Source organism: Microtus oregoni, unplaced genomic scaffold (assembly GCF_018167655.1).
Source record: "Microtus oregoni isolate MIOR12 unplaced genomic scaffold, Mior012 000033F_ref0000390, whole genome shotgun sequence".
NCBI lineage: Eukaryota > Metazoa > Chordata > Mammalia > Rodentia > Cricetidae > Microtus > Microtus oregoni.
In genome coordinates, this window is record NW_024543092.1 from 18412141 (window position 1) to 18424473 (window position 12333).

Genomic DNA, 12333 nt, shown 5'->3' on the forward strand with positions numbered 1-12333 from the left:
CCTGTATCGAGGCGAAGCCTTTTCTGACATCCTATCTTGCTTGTGAGCAGCTGGCTACGGAAGGAGTGTTAGGGCAAGTTGCTATATTTCTGCAGGCTTAGCTTGCAGGGTACCAAAGTGACCTCCGAGTGTCATGGACTGGCAGGCTATGGAGCTGCTGATGAAGAAACATCTTTTCACCAACATTGGAGATGCACAGACACTAGTCTCACTGCTTGACAGTACAGAACGCGAGTGGCTTGTTTAGAGCATGAGGCGGTGGTAGCTTTCAAAACTGAAAATGTTGGGAAAGTTCGCACTGGCTTTGTGGGAGCCTAGGCAGTTTGGAGGCTCAACTTACTAGACCTGGATGGAGGTGGGGGTTCCTTGGACTTCCCACAGGACAGGGAACCCTGATTGCTTTTCGGGCTGAGGGGGGGGGGACTTAATTGGGGGAGGGGGAGGGAAATGGGAGGCGGTGGCGGGGAAGAGACAGAAATCTTTAATAAATAAATAAATTTAAAAAAAAGAAAAAAACTGAAAATGATAGGAAGTATTGACACCACTTCTGTAATTTAGTATGTCTGGATATTTCTATTTTTCTGAGTTTGTTTTGCAAACTTCCACCTGAAAGTGTGTTTTAATCTGCAGGAACTTTGGGGTTTCACTCTGCTCAGGCTTGTGTGACTTTGGGGGGATCATAGCTCCGTTCCTACTCTTCCGACTAGCAGCTGTGTGGCTAGAACTACCTCTGATCATCTTCGGTAAGACTTGATTCATGTGGGAGTGGGTCTGAGTGAGTGGAGGGGTGGGGCCATGTGTATGTAGGTGGATGCGAAGGTACATGTGTGTACATGCTTGCAGAGGCCAGAGGTCAACCTCTGGGTTGTTTCTCGGGAGCTAGCCACCTTGTTTAGCAAGACAAGGTCTCTCTCTCATGGGGCTTACCCATTGGACCAGGCTAGCCAGCCAGTGAGTCTCAGGGGTCCATTCACAGAACCGTAATTATAAGTTTATGCTACCATCATGCTACGGTCACGCTACCATCATGCTACCGTCTCGCAATCATCACACTGCCGTCATGCTATCATCATGCTATCATCACGCTGCCGCCATGCTACCATCATGCTACCGTCATGCTACCATCACGCTACCGTCACGCTACCATCATGCTGCCATCTCGCTATCATCACACTGCCGCCATGCTACCATCACGCTGCTGTCATGCTATGATCATGCTACCGTCGTGCTATCATCATGCTGCCATCACGCTATCATCACGCTACTGTCATGCTACCATCACGCTATCATCGTGCTACCGCCACACCATCATCATGCTACCGCCACGCTATCATGCTACCGTCATGCTATCGTCATGCCGCCATCATGCTACCATGCTCAGCTTTTTACTTTTTTTCTGCAGCTATAGCTCAGGTCCCCCTGCCTGCGTGGCAGATTTTTACTGACCCATCTCCATGTGGGTCTCAAATCTTCTCACTTGTTCATGCATTACAGAACCTGTAATGGTCACTGGGTTAGATGTTGCTGACATCCACTCCATCTTCTGATGGCTGTTTCATTTCTAAAGAGTCAATCTTGTTATCATTACATTCAAAATGCTAAATGGCTTCAAGTCACTTTACCTTAACAGGATGTGATAAACAGTGTCTGTGGCAGCTTCTGTCGTGAGGTTCTGAGTTAAAACCAAACACTGTGAAATTCTTCGATCCATTTCCAGGGACCAAGTTTTAGCTTCATTGCCTTATGTTTAAAGATGGGCCTGAAAGCTAATTGTATTTCCTAAAATATTCAAGGTCTAAATTTGCTTCGATACTGCTTTTACACGTACCGTGATCATCCATGCCCCTCATGCGTCCTGTCTGAGGATACTGTAGACTGGAGACCCCACTGTCCATCTTGTTCTAGTGCCTTGTGCAATGAGGTCAGGTTGGTGGCTTGAAGTGTGCATACAGCAGCATTGACACTCTGGGGATGGGCAAAGCCAAAAGTCAGCTCTTTATCCTCAGGAGCCAGTTGTTAAAGCTTACCAGCACATCACCTAGTCTGTGACGATGGAAAAGAAATAGCAGAAAACGCTTTTCCCAGAAGTTTGGCTCTAAGGAACAGCAAAGGAAAGCTGGGTGGTGGTGGCGCACGCCTTTAATCCCAGCACTAGGGAGGCAGAGGCAGGTGGATCTCTGTGAGTTCAAGGCCAACCTGGTCTACAAGAGCTAGTTCCAGGACAGGCTCCAAAGCTATACAGAGAAACTCTGTCTTGGGGGGAAAAAAAACCAAGCAAACAAAAAGAACAGCAAATGTAGGTGGTAGCCAGGGGTTGGTATGGGGTCAGTAGCTCGTGGAAGAAGAGGGTTGGTGTGTTTGAACGTGTCTGACAACAGACTGAAGATGTCTGAGAAGTAGATTAGACACTTCAGTGAGGGGTCCCCAAAGGCAGTCATGGCCAAGGCTTTGCCCAAAGAAGAAAGTGGCCCTAGACAGTCATGTGACCCTAGACTGTAATGCGGTAGGAGGGTCACAGAAAGATAGTAGGTAGAGGGGGCTCCTGTGCACTGACTCGGTCTTCCCAGTGTACAGAAGAGGCCCGGAGTGTCTGCAGCCTGGTAGATGCGCTGGGAGCATAGCCACATAACACAAACATGGAGCCGCACAGCCTGCATGGTGGCACCCTTAAGACCGCATCGCCTAGCAATGGCACAGCTGCCGTAGCTTACCTGTGTCCACTCTATCTGTGGTGGTTACACAATGAAATCGCTACGTTTCAGTGCATGTCCCTACGGTTACATGATATCTGAGTGTCAGTGTACACCAGGAGCACAGGGACCATGAGCTGTGCAGAACTGAGGAAGGTGGTCATGGTGAGCAGAGGGGTGTGGCTGCTGAGGGCAGGTGAGGTCAGGGAGTGAGCGTAGCGGTGGGAAGGGACAGTCTGTGTGTTCCTAGGTGGTCATGTCTCTCCTCATCTGGCAGGTATCCTGGCGTCTATCTGTGGAGGCCTCGTGATGCTTTTGCCTGAAACCAAGGGCATCGCCTTGCCGGAGACAGTGGACGACGTGGAAAAGCTTGGCAGGTACTACGTGATTCAACACTCCCTAAATGAAAGCATCTTATTAACCCATGGGGCATTGGTTATCCACAAGGGAAATCACATTGTCTTCATTTTATACCTTAAAACATTCAAAAGATTAAAAAGGTTAATGCAGAAGATCTTAGAGCTATAAAAAGAATGTGGGCTATTTTTAAAACGTGGCTGAGAAGCATTTCCTAGTAAGGTGTTAAAATTCTAAGTGATTTAAACCAGGGCTGATAAAGAGACCGTGACAACACCCAAGTGTGCATCAGTGAGGAACTATCGGGAAGATGGCACCGCATCGGAATATGGGCCACCCTGAGATGAAAAGTGGTGTCTGTCCCGTGGACCGACACCGATGTTCCTCGAGATCCATTACAAAGGGGAATGCAAGCAGTGGGCGTAGCATCATTTCAAAGGATGATGATACGGGAACATATATGACAGACAAAAGAGAGCTGGAGCATTGATAGATAGGAATAAAGGAGATAAATGATGATACCTAGAAATTAGATAAAAAGACAATAGATAAATGATTTGTTGATAAATACATAAGTTAGAAATAAAGATAAGAAAGACAATAGATAGGTAGATAGATGGATGACTGGAGGATAGATGGATAGATAGATAGATAGATAGACAGACAGACAGACAGACAGGTAGATGATAGATAGATAGATAGATAGATAGATAGATAGATAGATAGAATAGATAGACAACAAGAGAGAGATCAAGCTTTGGAGAGAATATCTATATCATTTCTGGTTATATATTGATTCACTTCCAACCACTACTTAAATTTGAAGAGTAATATCTACAAAAATTTTTATGTGTACAATTTTTTACCATTTCTTCTGAAATATTTCACAATACAAAGATAGAAACATGAATGTATAATAATTTTTAAAAATTGTCCAACAGTAATCTCCCCCCGTGGGAAAGGACAGGAGTGGGAAGAGTGTAGGAGGAGGGTCAGCCTTTTTCGGTCCACATAATTCTGCAGTGTTTGATCGGTTTCAATTAGATGACATGGTCTGATGTTATTTGCATACTTAACAAATAATTTGGTGCTATATTAAAGTAACATATTAAAGGTAATAACTAATCTTACTGAGACAGAAATTAAGGGTAGAGATCTAAATTTTAAAAGTGATCAAATATATGCATTTTTAAAAGACTCAGTTTTGTTCCTTTCAAGGCACTGTTTTTCCTTGCTCACAGGCTAGAAAGAATGTAGAAATTGATATTTTAAAATACCTACATGCTCCATGGTTTTTCGTGTGCTCTTTCATTTAATAGTCAAAATAGTTTTGTATAGTAGAGATTTTTTTTAGCCCCATTGGGAAATCAGAAAGGCTTTTCACCATGCTAGGAGTGGTGCTGACCCTGTCGGGAGCACCAGGGTGACTGCAGTGCAGTGCACATGGGAGCACTAGGGTGACTGCGCTGCATGCAGGGGCACCAGGGTGACTGCGCTGCATGCAGGGGCACCAGGGTGACTGCGCTGCACACAGGGGCACCAGGGTGACTGCACTGCAGTGCACATGGGAGCACTAGGGTGACTGCGCTGCATGCAGGGGCACCGGGGTGACTGCGCTGCATGCAGGGGCACCAGGGTGACTGCGCTGCACGCAGGGGCACCAGGGTGACTGCACTGCAGTGCACATGGGAGCACTAGGGTGACTGCGCTGCATGCAGGGGCACCGGGGTGACTGCGCTGCATGCAGGGGCACCGGGGTGACTGCGCTGCACGCAGGGGCACCGGGGTGACTGCGCTGTACACAGGGGCACCGGGGTGACTGCGCTGTACACGGGGGCACCAGGGTGACTGCACTGCTGTGACTGCACCAGGGTGACTGCGCTGCTGTGACTGCACCAGGGTGACTGCGCTGCTGTGGGGGCACCAGGGTGACTGCGCTGCTGTGACTGCACCAGGGTGACTGCACTGCATGCAGGGGCACCAGGGTGACTGCACTGCATGCAGGGGCACCAGGGTGACTGCACTGCACATGGGGGCACCAGGGTGACTGCACTGCTGTGACTGCACCGGGGTGACTGCACTGCTGTGGGGGCACCAGGGTGACTGCACTGCTGTGGCGGCACCAGGGTGACTACACTGCTGTGACTGCACCAGGGTGACTGCACTGCTGTGACTGCACCGGGGTGACTGCACTGCTGTGGGGGCACCAGGGTGACTGCACTGCTGTGACTGCACCAGGGTGACTGCACTGCTGTGACTGCACCAGGGTGACTGCACTGCTGTGACTGCACCGGGGTGACTGCGCTGCTGTGACTGCACCGGGGTGACTGCACTGCTGTGACTGCACCGGGGTGACTGCGCTGCTGTGACTGCACCGGGGTGACTACATGTGGTTCTGTTTTGTTCTGCACCCTACTGCGATATTTCTAAAGCATGAAGAGCACTCCAGTAGGATTGGAAAGTCCCTTCCTATGACCACATCCTCACACTCACCAGCCAGGGGTCAGGTTCTGAGAAGAGTCAGAGAAAACCATTGGAGTTCAGGACTCTTCCTCAAATCATTCATACTAACACTAGGTCAAAGTACTGGACAAGAGAATTTTAGGGGTTAGGCAGACCTAAAATATTTGTGGGGAAAATCAGTTATTCAAAGTATTATAGAAACATGAAAAAATAGATTAAAAAATTTAACTGGGCACAAATTCTCACTTTTTCATGCTCATAAATTTTCCATAATAGAAAGTAGAGTAAATTAATTATACCTAGTCTCTATTTTCTGGGAAATAGTATTGTGGGGTTGGACAGATGGCCCAGCAGTTAAGTTACTGTTCTTCAGAGGACCTGGGTTTGGTTCCTGGCACCCATATGGTGACCCACAACCCCTGATAACTCCAGTTCCATTGGCTCCAGTGTCCTGACTTCTTTAGGAGAACCATACACTTTCATACATGGAGACAAAACACTTGTACATATAAAATAAGTCTAACTTCTTTTTAAAAAGAAAAACAAAGAGTAATTTATAGTTCTACAAATTAAGACGGCCCATAATGATTTACCATAAACTAAAACTACCTAGCACCTGTTTATCACAGCCCGTTAGCATGTTTCCTTCTGAAACCAGGAGGATGGATCTTCTGTCCCCATCAACAGCTTGGTTCCAAACCACGTATGTCATTTAGTAAAATCTTTAAGGCTCTTGTGTGAACCTGATGTGGAAAGTGAGCCTAGAGCCGCTTCTTAACTTTTGCATTGGGAAAGTCAGGCAACAGCATGGGTGTGTTTGATAGAACAAACCATGCTGGTGAGGACAGATGGCTGTCTTCCAGTGCTCTCAACCTCCCTGATGCTGTGACCCCTTAATACAATTCCTCATGTTGTGATGACCCCCAAGCCTAAAATTATTTTCATTTCTAATTTATAACTATAATTTTGCTACTGTTATGAATCATAATGAAAACGACCTGATATGCAGATGGTCTTCTGGGAGCCCTGTGAATGGGTCGGTTGACCTGCCAAGGGGTCACGACCCACAGGTTGAGAACCACTGTAATCTAAGCCATCACATGATCCCTTGTTTGCCTTTGTCTTGTCAGCTCACAGTTGCATCAGTGTGGCAGGAAGAAGAAAACCCAGGTCTCCAGTTCTAATGTCTGAGGCCCCTACATTGCCTGGAGGGCTGGAGCTGTGTGGGTACCACCCACAGCCAGGGGAAGCCGAGCCTGCTGGGAATATGGTTGTGTGGTGCGCTTCAACTCCTCCTGGTGACGCCTTTCCAAGGAACCTTAAAGTCAGAGTATTTTGTATGGTATAGGACGGAGAAGGTTTGTCATGCTACCCAAGCTTCTGGGAACACGTAATCTTTGACCTGTCTTGCAAAGCGCCTATATGTACACAGATTCTGCGTAGGCTTTCTTTTGTCGGGAGCATTGGCTCTGACCCATTGGGTTAAGGGGAGATGGTCCTCAGGATAGCCCCATCCAGGAGGCAGGATGAACAAACCGAGGATCGGCACGTGCACAGAAATGTGGTCCGCGATCCCATCAAGACAGCAGTGAGCTGTGTTTCGAAGAGTCTGTGGACTGCTATTTCTGCTTCCCCTGTGCTCCAAACACACGCCTTCACGAGCCGACACCTCAGGTGTTGTGTCCCCATGTCCGTGTGCCCCCCACCCCTTCTCTCTTCTACAGCCTCTGAGTTTCCAGGCCCCAGACTAAACACAGTTCCCTAAGTAAGGACAAATCACACATCTACAACACCTTGTGAGAACCTGGCTGCATTCGTATACAGTCATACTGGGGTCCTGAGACCCTGATATTTTGTGTCCTCCTTCAGTGGACCCTTGTGATCACAGACTCATTACTGAGGAAGCATAAAACATGGTTTATGACTTCTTGGGTCTTAGAATTTTAAAGGAAAAGAGTAATCATGTCCCTTTGGTGAGTTCAGTTCCAGTGGTGCCTGTGGCCGAGAGTGAAAACACGCACAGCCTGCCTTCGGGCCATCTCAGCACTTTTGACTTGTCTTGGGGTGGGGATTTATTTTTCATTTAAAGGGAAAGTCAGCTATATCCACACTAAAGAGAATTAGTAGCCGCTTCCTAAGTGACTTCGTAAATGAGGGATTGGACCTTTTTGTTTTAAATCAAGACTTTTCTGGTGTGAGGACTCAAACGCAAACACCGTGTTCCACGATCTGTGCTGTTCTTGATTTATTTTCAGACTCAGTATGTATCTTAGGCTGATTTTTATTTTTACTTCAAACATGATGTGGGCAGGCAAAATTAGCAGTAAAAGAAAGCCTTACCCATGTGGAAGAAAAAAACTATGTGTGTGGAGAACATCTGTGTTTCTGACACTATGAAGCTGTGTGTAATGACAGTAAAACAAACGTTGTAATCCTTAAAGTACACGAGAACCGAGTGTGAGTGTTGACTCTTGCACCAGCCTCTTGGGTGTCCAGTGCCACATCCACTGTGCGAGCACAGACATTCGTCTGTGCTTTTTGTGCGTTTCCTTGCTGTAGCACAGCTCACGTCCACTTTACTATTGCCTTTGGGTTGCATTTGGAGTTGATCGTTGTGTTTCATAACAATAAACAGGTTATATCCATCCCTTCCTGCTCCGTCTGGACATGTGCCATGGTAAAACACTATCCCACGTAACAGTGTGCTGTTTACTGTTTCCAGACCGGGAAAAACACTGCTTCACTGTTAACTTGTTGTTCCTTTATGGGCTCCTGGCACTGTGCGTGAACTTGGATGTGACCCACAATAACGTTCAGATTCTCAGATGGTCTTGTATTAGATTTCCCTTGCCTAGTCTATGCCGCAACTCAGCTTCACATCCCAGGATCTGGGCTAGAGCCCAGTTGTCAGGACCAGATTTTGATCCCCAGAATAGAACTCATTCTCCTGACTCCTCGTCCATGTGGCAGCTTTGAAAACAAGGTTCTTGGTGCCAGAAAGGGAGACATTGAAGATGTGTGTCAGGTTGTTGTTAGCTGACGAGGCCAATGTACAAGTGACTTACTGAGACCTTCAGCTCTTTTCTTGGTGGCCCTACCGTCTGCTTAGTCCTACGGGCAGCTGGCCCTTAGGAAAACACCTAAGTCCCTTCAGTCAGTTGTCTTTAAATTGTTAGGGTGAACAAAGAGTATACAAATATTGAAGACTTCCCTTACCCCCAAAACCAACTCAAAGCCAAGTAACTATAGAGTTTATTTTCAACAAATACCACAGCAGTGTTGGTCCTATTATCACAAAATCCAGAAGTCCGTGGACAAGAACAAAGTTACCCACAATAATACAAAAAAAGGGGCTGAGGGGGTGACGGAAGCTGTAGTGTCTTGGTCTGATTATTGCCAATTATTTCCAAGAAACCCAAGTCCCCTCCCTACCTTGCAGCGTCTAGGAAGTTTTAGTAAGTAGATGCTTTGCTCTGCCTCCCACCCAATTAATTATTTTTCATCACTTCTTCTATCCAATTAACGAACCATGAAACGCGAACATAGACACCGGGCTTATTGGGGCGAGCACAGCCAAGACCCCAAGAAGTGACTCCTTGTAAAATGTACTTGTCCTTCTCGAAGCAAACCAGAGGTCCTCCACTGTCACCCTAGATGAAGGAAGGAGAGTCCACATGAGGCTTGAGCTACACCTTTAGGTTATGGATGTCATCTTTGTATTATCTTTGTAATGGTTTCCTCTGCAGGTCCTAGGTTGTCAAATTCTCTTGGACTGAAATTCCAAGAGGCAGAGATGGGTCAGCCCACGACCAAGGCTGGTCTCTTTTCTTACCTGGCAGCTGTCAGTGCCACCGGACAAATTCCCGGCACAAAGCTCTCTGGAATTGACTCTGCCATTTAGATACTCATAGCGGTTGCACACCTTATTCTCAATCACAGGCAGCTGGGCCTCCTTGAGATAGCCAGCACCGAAAGTCCCTGGAATAAGCAGTAAAGACGTGGTTAGAAATCCAGTACAGGAAACTTCCAGAATGACAGAGGGCAGTTACAGAGCTCTCGCTTGTCAGGTTGGGTAGCACAAGGAAGCGCTACTATCTCTTTTAACCCTCTAAGCTGTAAACATAATACAAGATGTTATGTGCCCAGGGTCTGCCGTGACATTCCCGGCGTCTTCATGGTGTTTGGAGCTCTGCTGTTTGTCCACATTTTATTTCCAGCTTAAAACAAAAAAACCAAATACATTTACTATAGAGAGCTTTAAAAATGCAATTGCTACTATTGTTACGTAATCTTTTTTCAGGTTCTCTAGGCTTTGTTTATCACCCATATGATATTGCTCTACTTCAAATCCAGCTGGTCCTTGTTGTAGCATAAGGATGGGGGTGTGGACCAGAGAACAATTTCAGGTGTCATTTCACAGGCACTGTCCCTCTTCCTTTTGAGACAAGGTTTCTCTCTGGCCTAGAACTCACCCCGTAGGCTAGGCCGACCGGCCAGCAAACCCTAGGGACAGTCCTTGTCTTCTCCTCACCAGCACTGGGATTACAGTGTGGGCCACCATACCCAGATTCTTTTACATGGGTTCTGGGATCAAATGCTGTTTTCCAGGTGGACATACCCAAGACTTCTCCATGCTTTCATAGATAATCCCATTCTCCAACTGGGCAAGCCCCCTTGCCAGGTAAGCACTTCACCAACTGAGTTATCTCTTTAGCTTCGTAAGAGTGTGTGCGGAGTGTGTGTGTCTACATGTGTGGTGTGTGTGCATGTGTGTGGTGTGTGTATACATGTGTGGTGTGTGCATGTGTGGTGTGTGTGTCTAAAATGTGGTGTGTGTGCATGTGCAGGGTGTGTGTGTATACATGTGTGGTGTGTGTGCATGTGCAGGGTGTATACATGTGCGGTGTGTGTGCATGTGCAGGGTGTGTGTATACATGTGTGGTATGTGTGCATGTGTGTGGTGTGTGTATACATGTGTGGTATGTGTGCATGTGCAGGGTGTGTGTGTATACATGTGTGGTGTGTGTGCATGTGTAGTGTGTGTGTGTATACATGTGTGGTGTGTGGGCATGTGAGGGTGTGTGTATACATGTGTGGTATGTGGGCATGTGAGGGTGTGTGTGTGTATACATGTGTGGTGTGTGGGCATGTGAGGGTGTGTGTGTGTATACATGTGTGGTGTGTGGGCATGTGAGGGTGTGTGTGTGTATACATGTGTGGTGTGTGGGCATGTGAGGGTGTGTGTGTGTATACATGTGTGGTGTGGGCATGTGAGGGTGTGTGTGTGTATACATGTGTGGTGTGTGGGCATGTGAGGGTGTGTGTGTGTACATGTGTGGTGTGTGTGCATGTGCAGGGTGTGTGTGTATACATGTGTGGTGTGTGTATATACATGTGTGGTGTGTGTGCATGTGCAGGGTGTGTGTGTATACATATGTGGTGTGTGTGCATGTGCAGGGTGTGTGTATACATGTGTGGTGTGTGTGCATGTGCAGGGTGTGTTCATACATGTGTGGTGTGTGTGCATGTGCAGGGTGTGTGTGTATACATGTGTGGTGTGTGTATACATGTGTGGTGTGTGTGTATACATGTGTGGTGTGTGTATACATGTGTGGTGTGTGTGCATGTGCAGGGTGTGTGTGTATACATGTGTGGTATGTGGGCATGTGTGGTGTGTGTATACATGTGTGGTGTGTGGGCATGTGCAGGGTGTGTGTGTATACATGTGTGGTGTGTGGGCATGCGTGGGGGGTGTGTGCTAAGCGGTGGTGTGTGTTGTGGGGGGATGTGTGTGTGCATGTGTGGTGTGTGTGTACGTGTGTGTGTGTGTGTGTGTGTGTGTGTGTAGGCCAGAGGTGAATCTCAGGTGTCATTCCTTGGGATGTTACCCTCCTTACATGTTTTTGAAATAAGGTCTCTCACTGGCCCGGAAAATGCTTAGCAGGCTATTCCGGGTGGCCAGTGAGCCTAAGGATCCACGTGTTTCCAGCTCCCTAGAGCTGGTGTTACAAAGACAGATCACCGGGGCTGTATTTATGGCTCTGGGGATCCAAATCAGGTCTTCAGGCTTGCATGGCAAACACTGCACCAACGGAGCCATCTCCCCAGCCAGCCTCTGCTGTTTTAGCAATGCTCCAGTCTCCCTGATAGCTTAACGGGGATTAGTTGCTTAATGACCATGGGGTTTCCCATGAGGAAAATATTCTGGAAACATGACGGTGGTTGCACAACATTGTAAATGAACTACAGGCATTTCAAACAGTCCATTTTATGTTGTGTATATTTATGGCCCCCCTAAACCATAAAAAAAATAACATAGTTGTCTTTTTCTAAGAATTAACTGTTCCAGGAGCAAGCTGGTGGCATAGTGTAATTTCATTTTATTATTGCACTAGTGCCAGGAAGTAGGTACCTCTTTGATTCTTGACATGCAGTTAAAGAAATGAGGCTTAGTATGGTCGTGGTGTTTACCTGGACCGTGGGACACACTTCTTCACTGTGCTCTTTGGCCCCTCCTGCTCACAAAGGTATGACATCTCTATCACTACAGTTTACCTTCATCCCACGGTATTTTCTTAAGCCTCGGTTCTCAGACTGACAGACACATATTTATGGTCAGGTTATTGTCTAGACTGCTATGGCCTTAAAAACCCCACTAGAAAACACCAGTCCTTACCAGCCTTATGAGTGTCCACATTGCACTATTAGTAAAATGTTGTAACTTTTAAAAACTGAGCTAATGTAGTAGGCGTAAATCATTCTCATTTATTCTCTAATTTCTACTTCTTTGGCACTTAGAGGAAGGGGACGCTCATTCCCTTAC

At 47.0% G+C, this 12333-nt stretch overlaps 2 protein-coding genes across 3 annotated transcripts in view; one reads left to right on the forward strand and one right to left on the reverse strand.

The window, feature by feature from the left end:
* The window catches only part of Slc22a3 (solute carrier family 22 member 3), a 96434-nt gene extending 88289 nt beyond the window's left edge, over positions 1 to 8145 (forward strand). For both annotated transcript variants that reach the window (XM_041680149.1, XM_041680150.1), the window contains 3 exons: positions 631 to 743; positions 2968 to 3067; positions 6641 to 8145. In XM_041680149.1, coding sequence (XP_041536083.1) covers positions 631 to 743; positions 2968 to 3067; positions 6641 to 6701 — 274 coding nt within the window. In that variant the 3' untranslated portion in view covers positions 6702 to 8145. The remainder of the gene's footprint in view (positions 1 to 630; positions 744 to 2967; positions 3068 to 6640) is intronic.
* A 601-nt stretch (positions 8146 to 8746) lies between these two features.
* The window catches only part of Plg (plasminogen), a 39782-nt gene continuing 36195 nt past the window's right edge, over positions 8747 to 12333 (reverse strand). Inside the window, exons 18-19 of the mRNA XM_041680195.1 lie at positions 9343 to 9488; positions 8747 to 9160 (exon numbers count right to left, since the gene is read on the reverse strand). Coding sequence (XP_041536129.1) covers positions 8999 to 9160; positions 9343 to 9488 — 308 coding nt within the window. The 3' untranslated portion in view covers positions 8747 to 8998. The remainder of the gene's footprint in view (positions 9161 to 9342; positions 9489 to 12333) is intronic.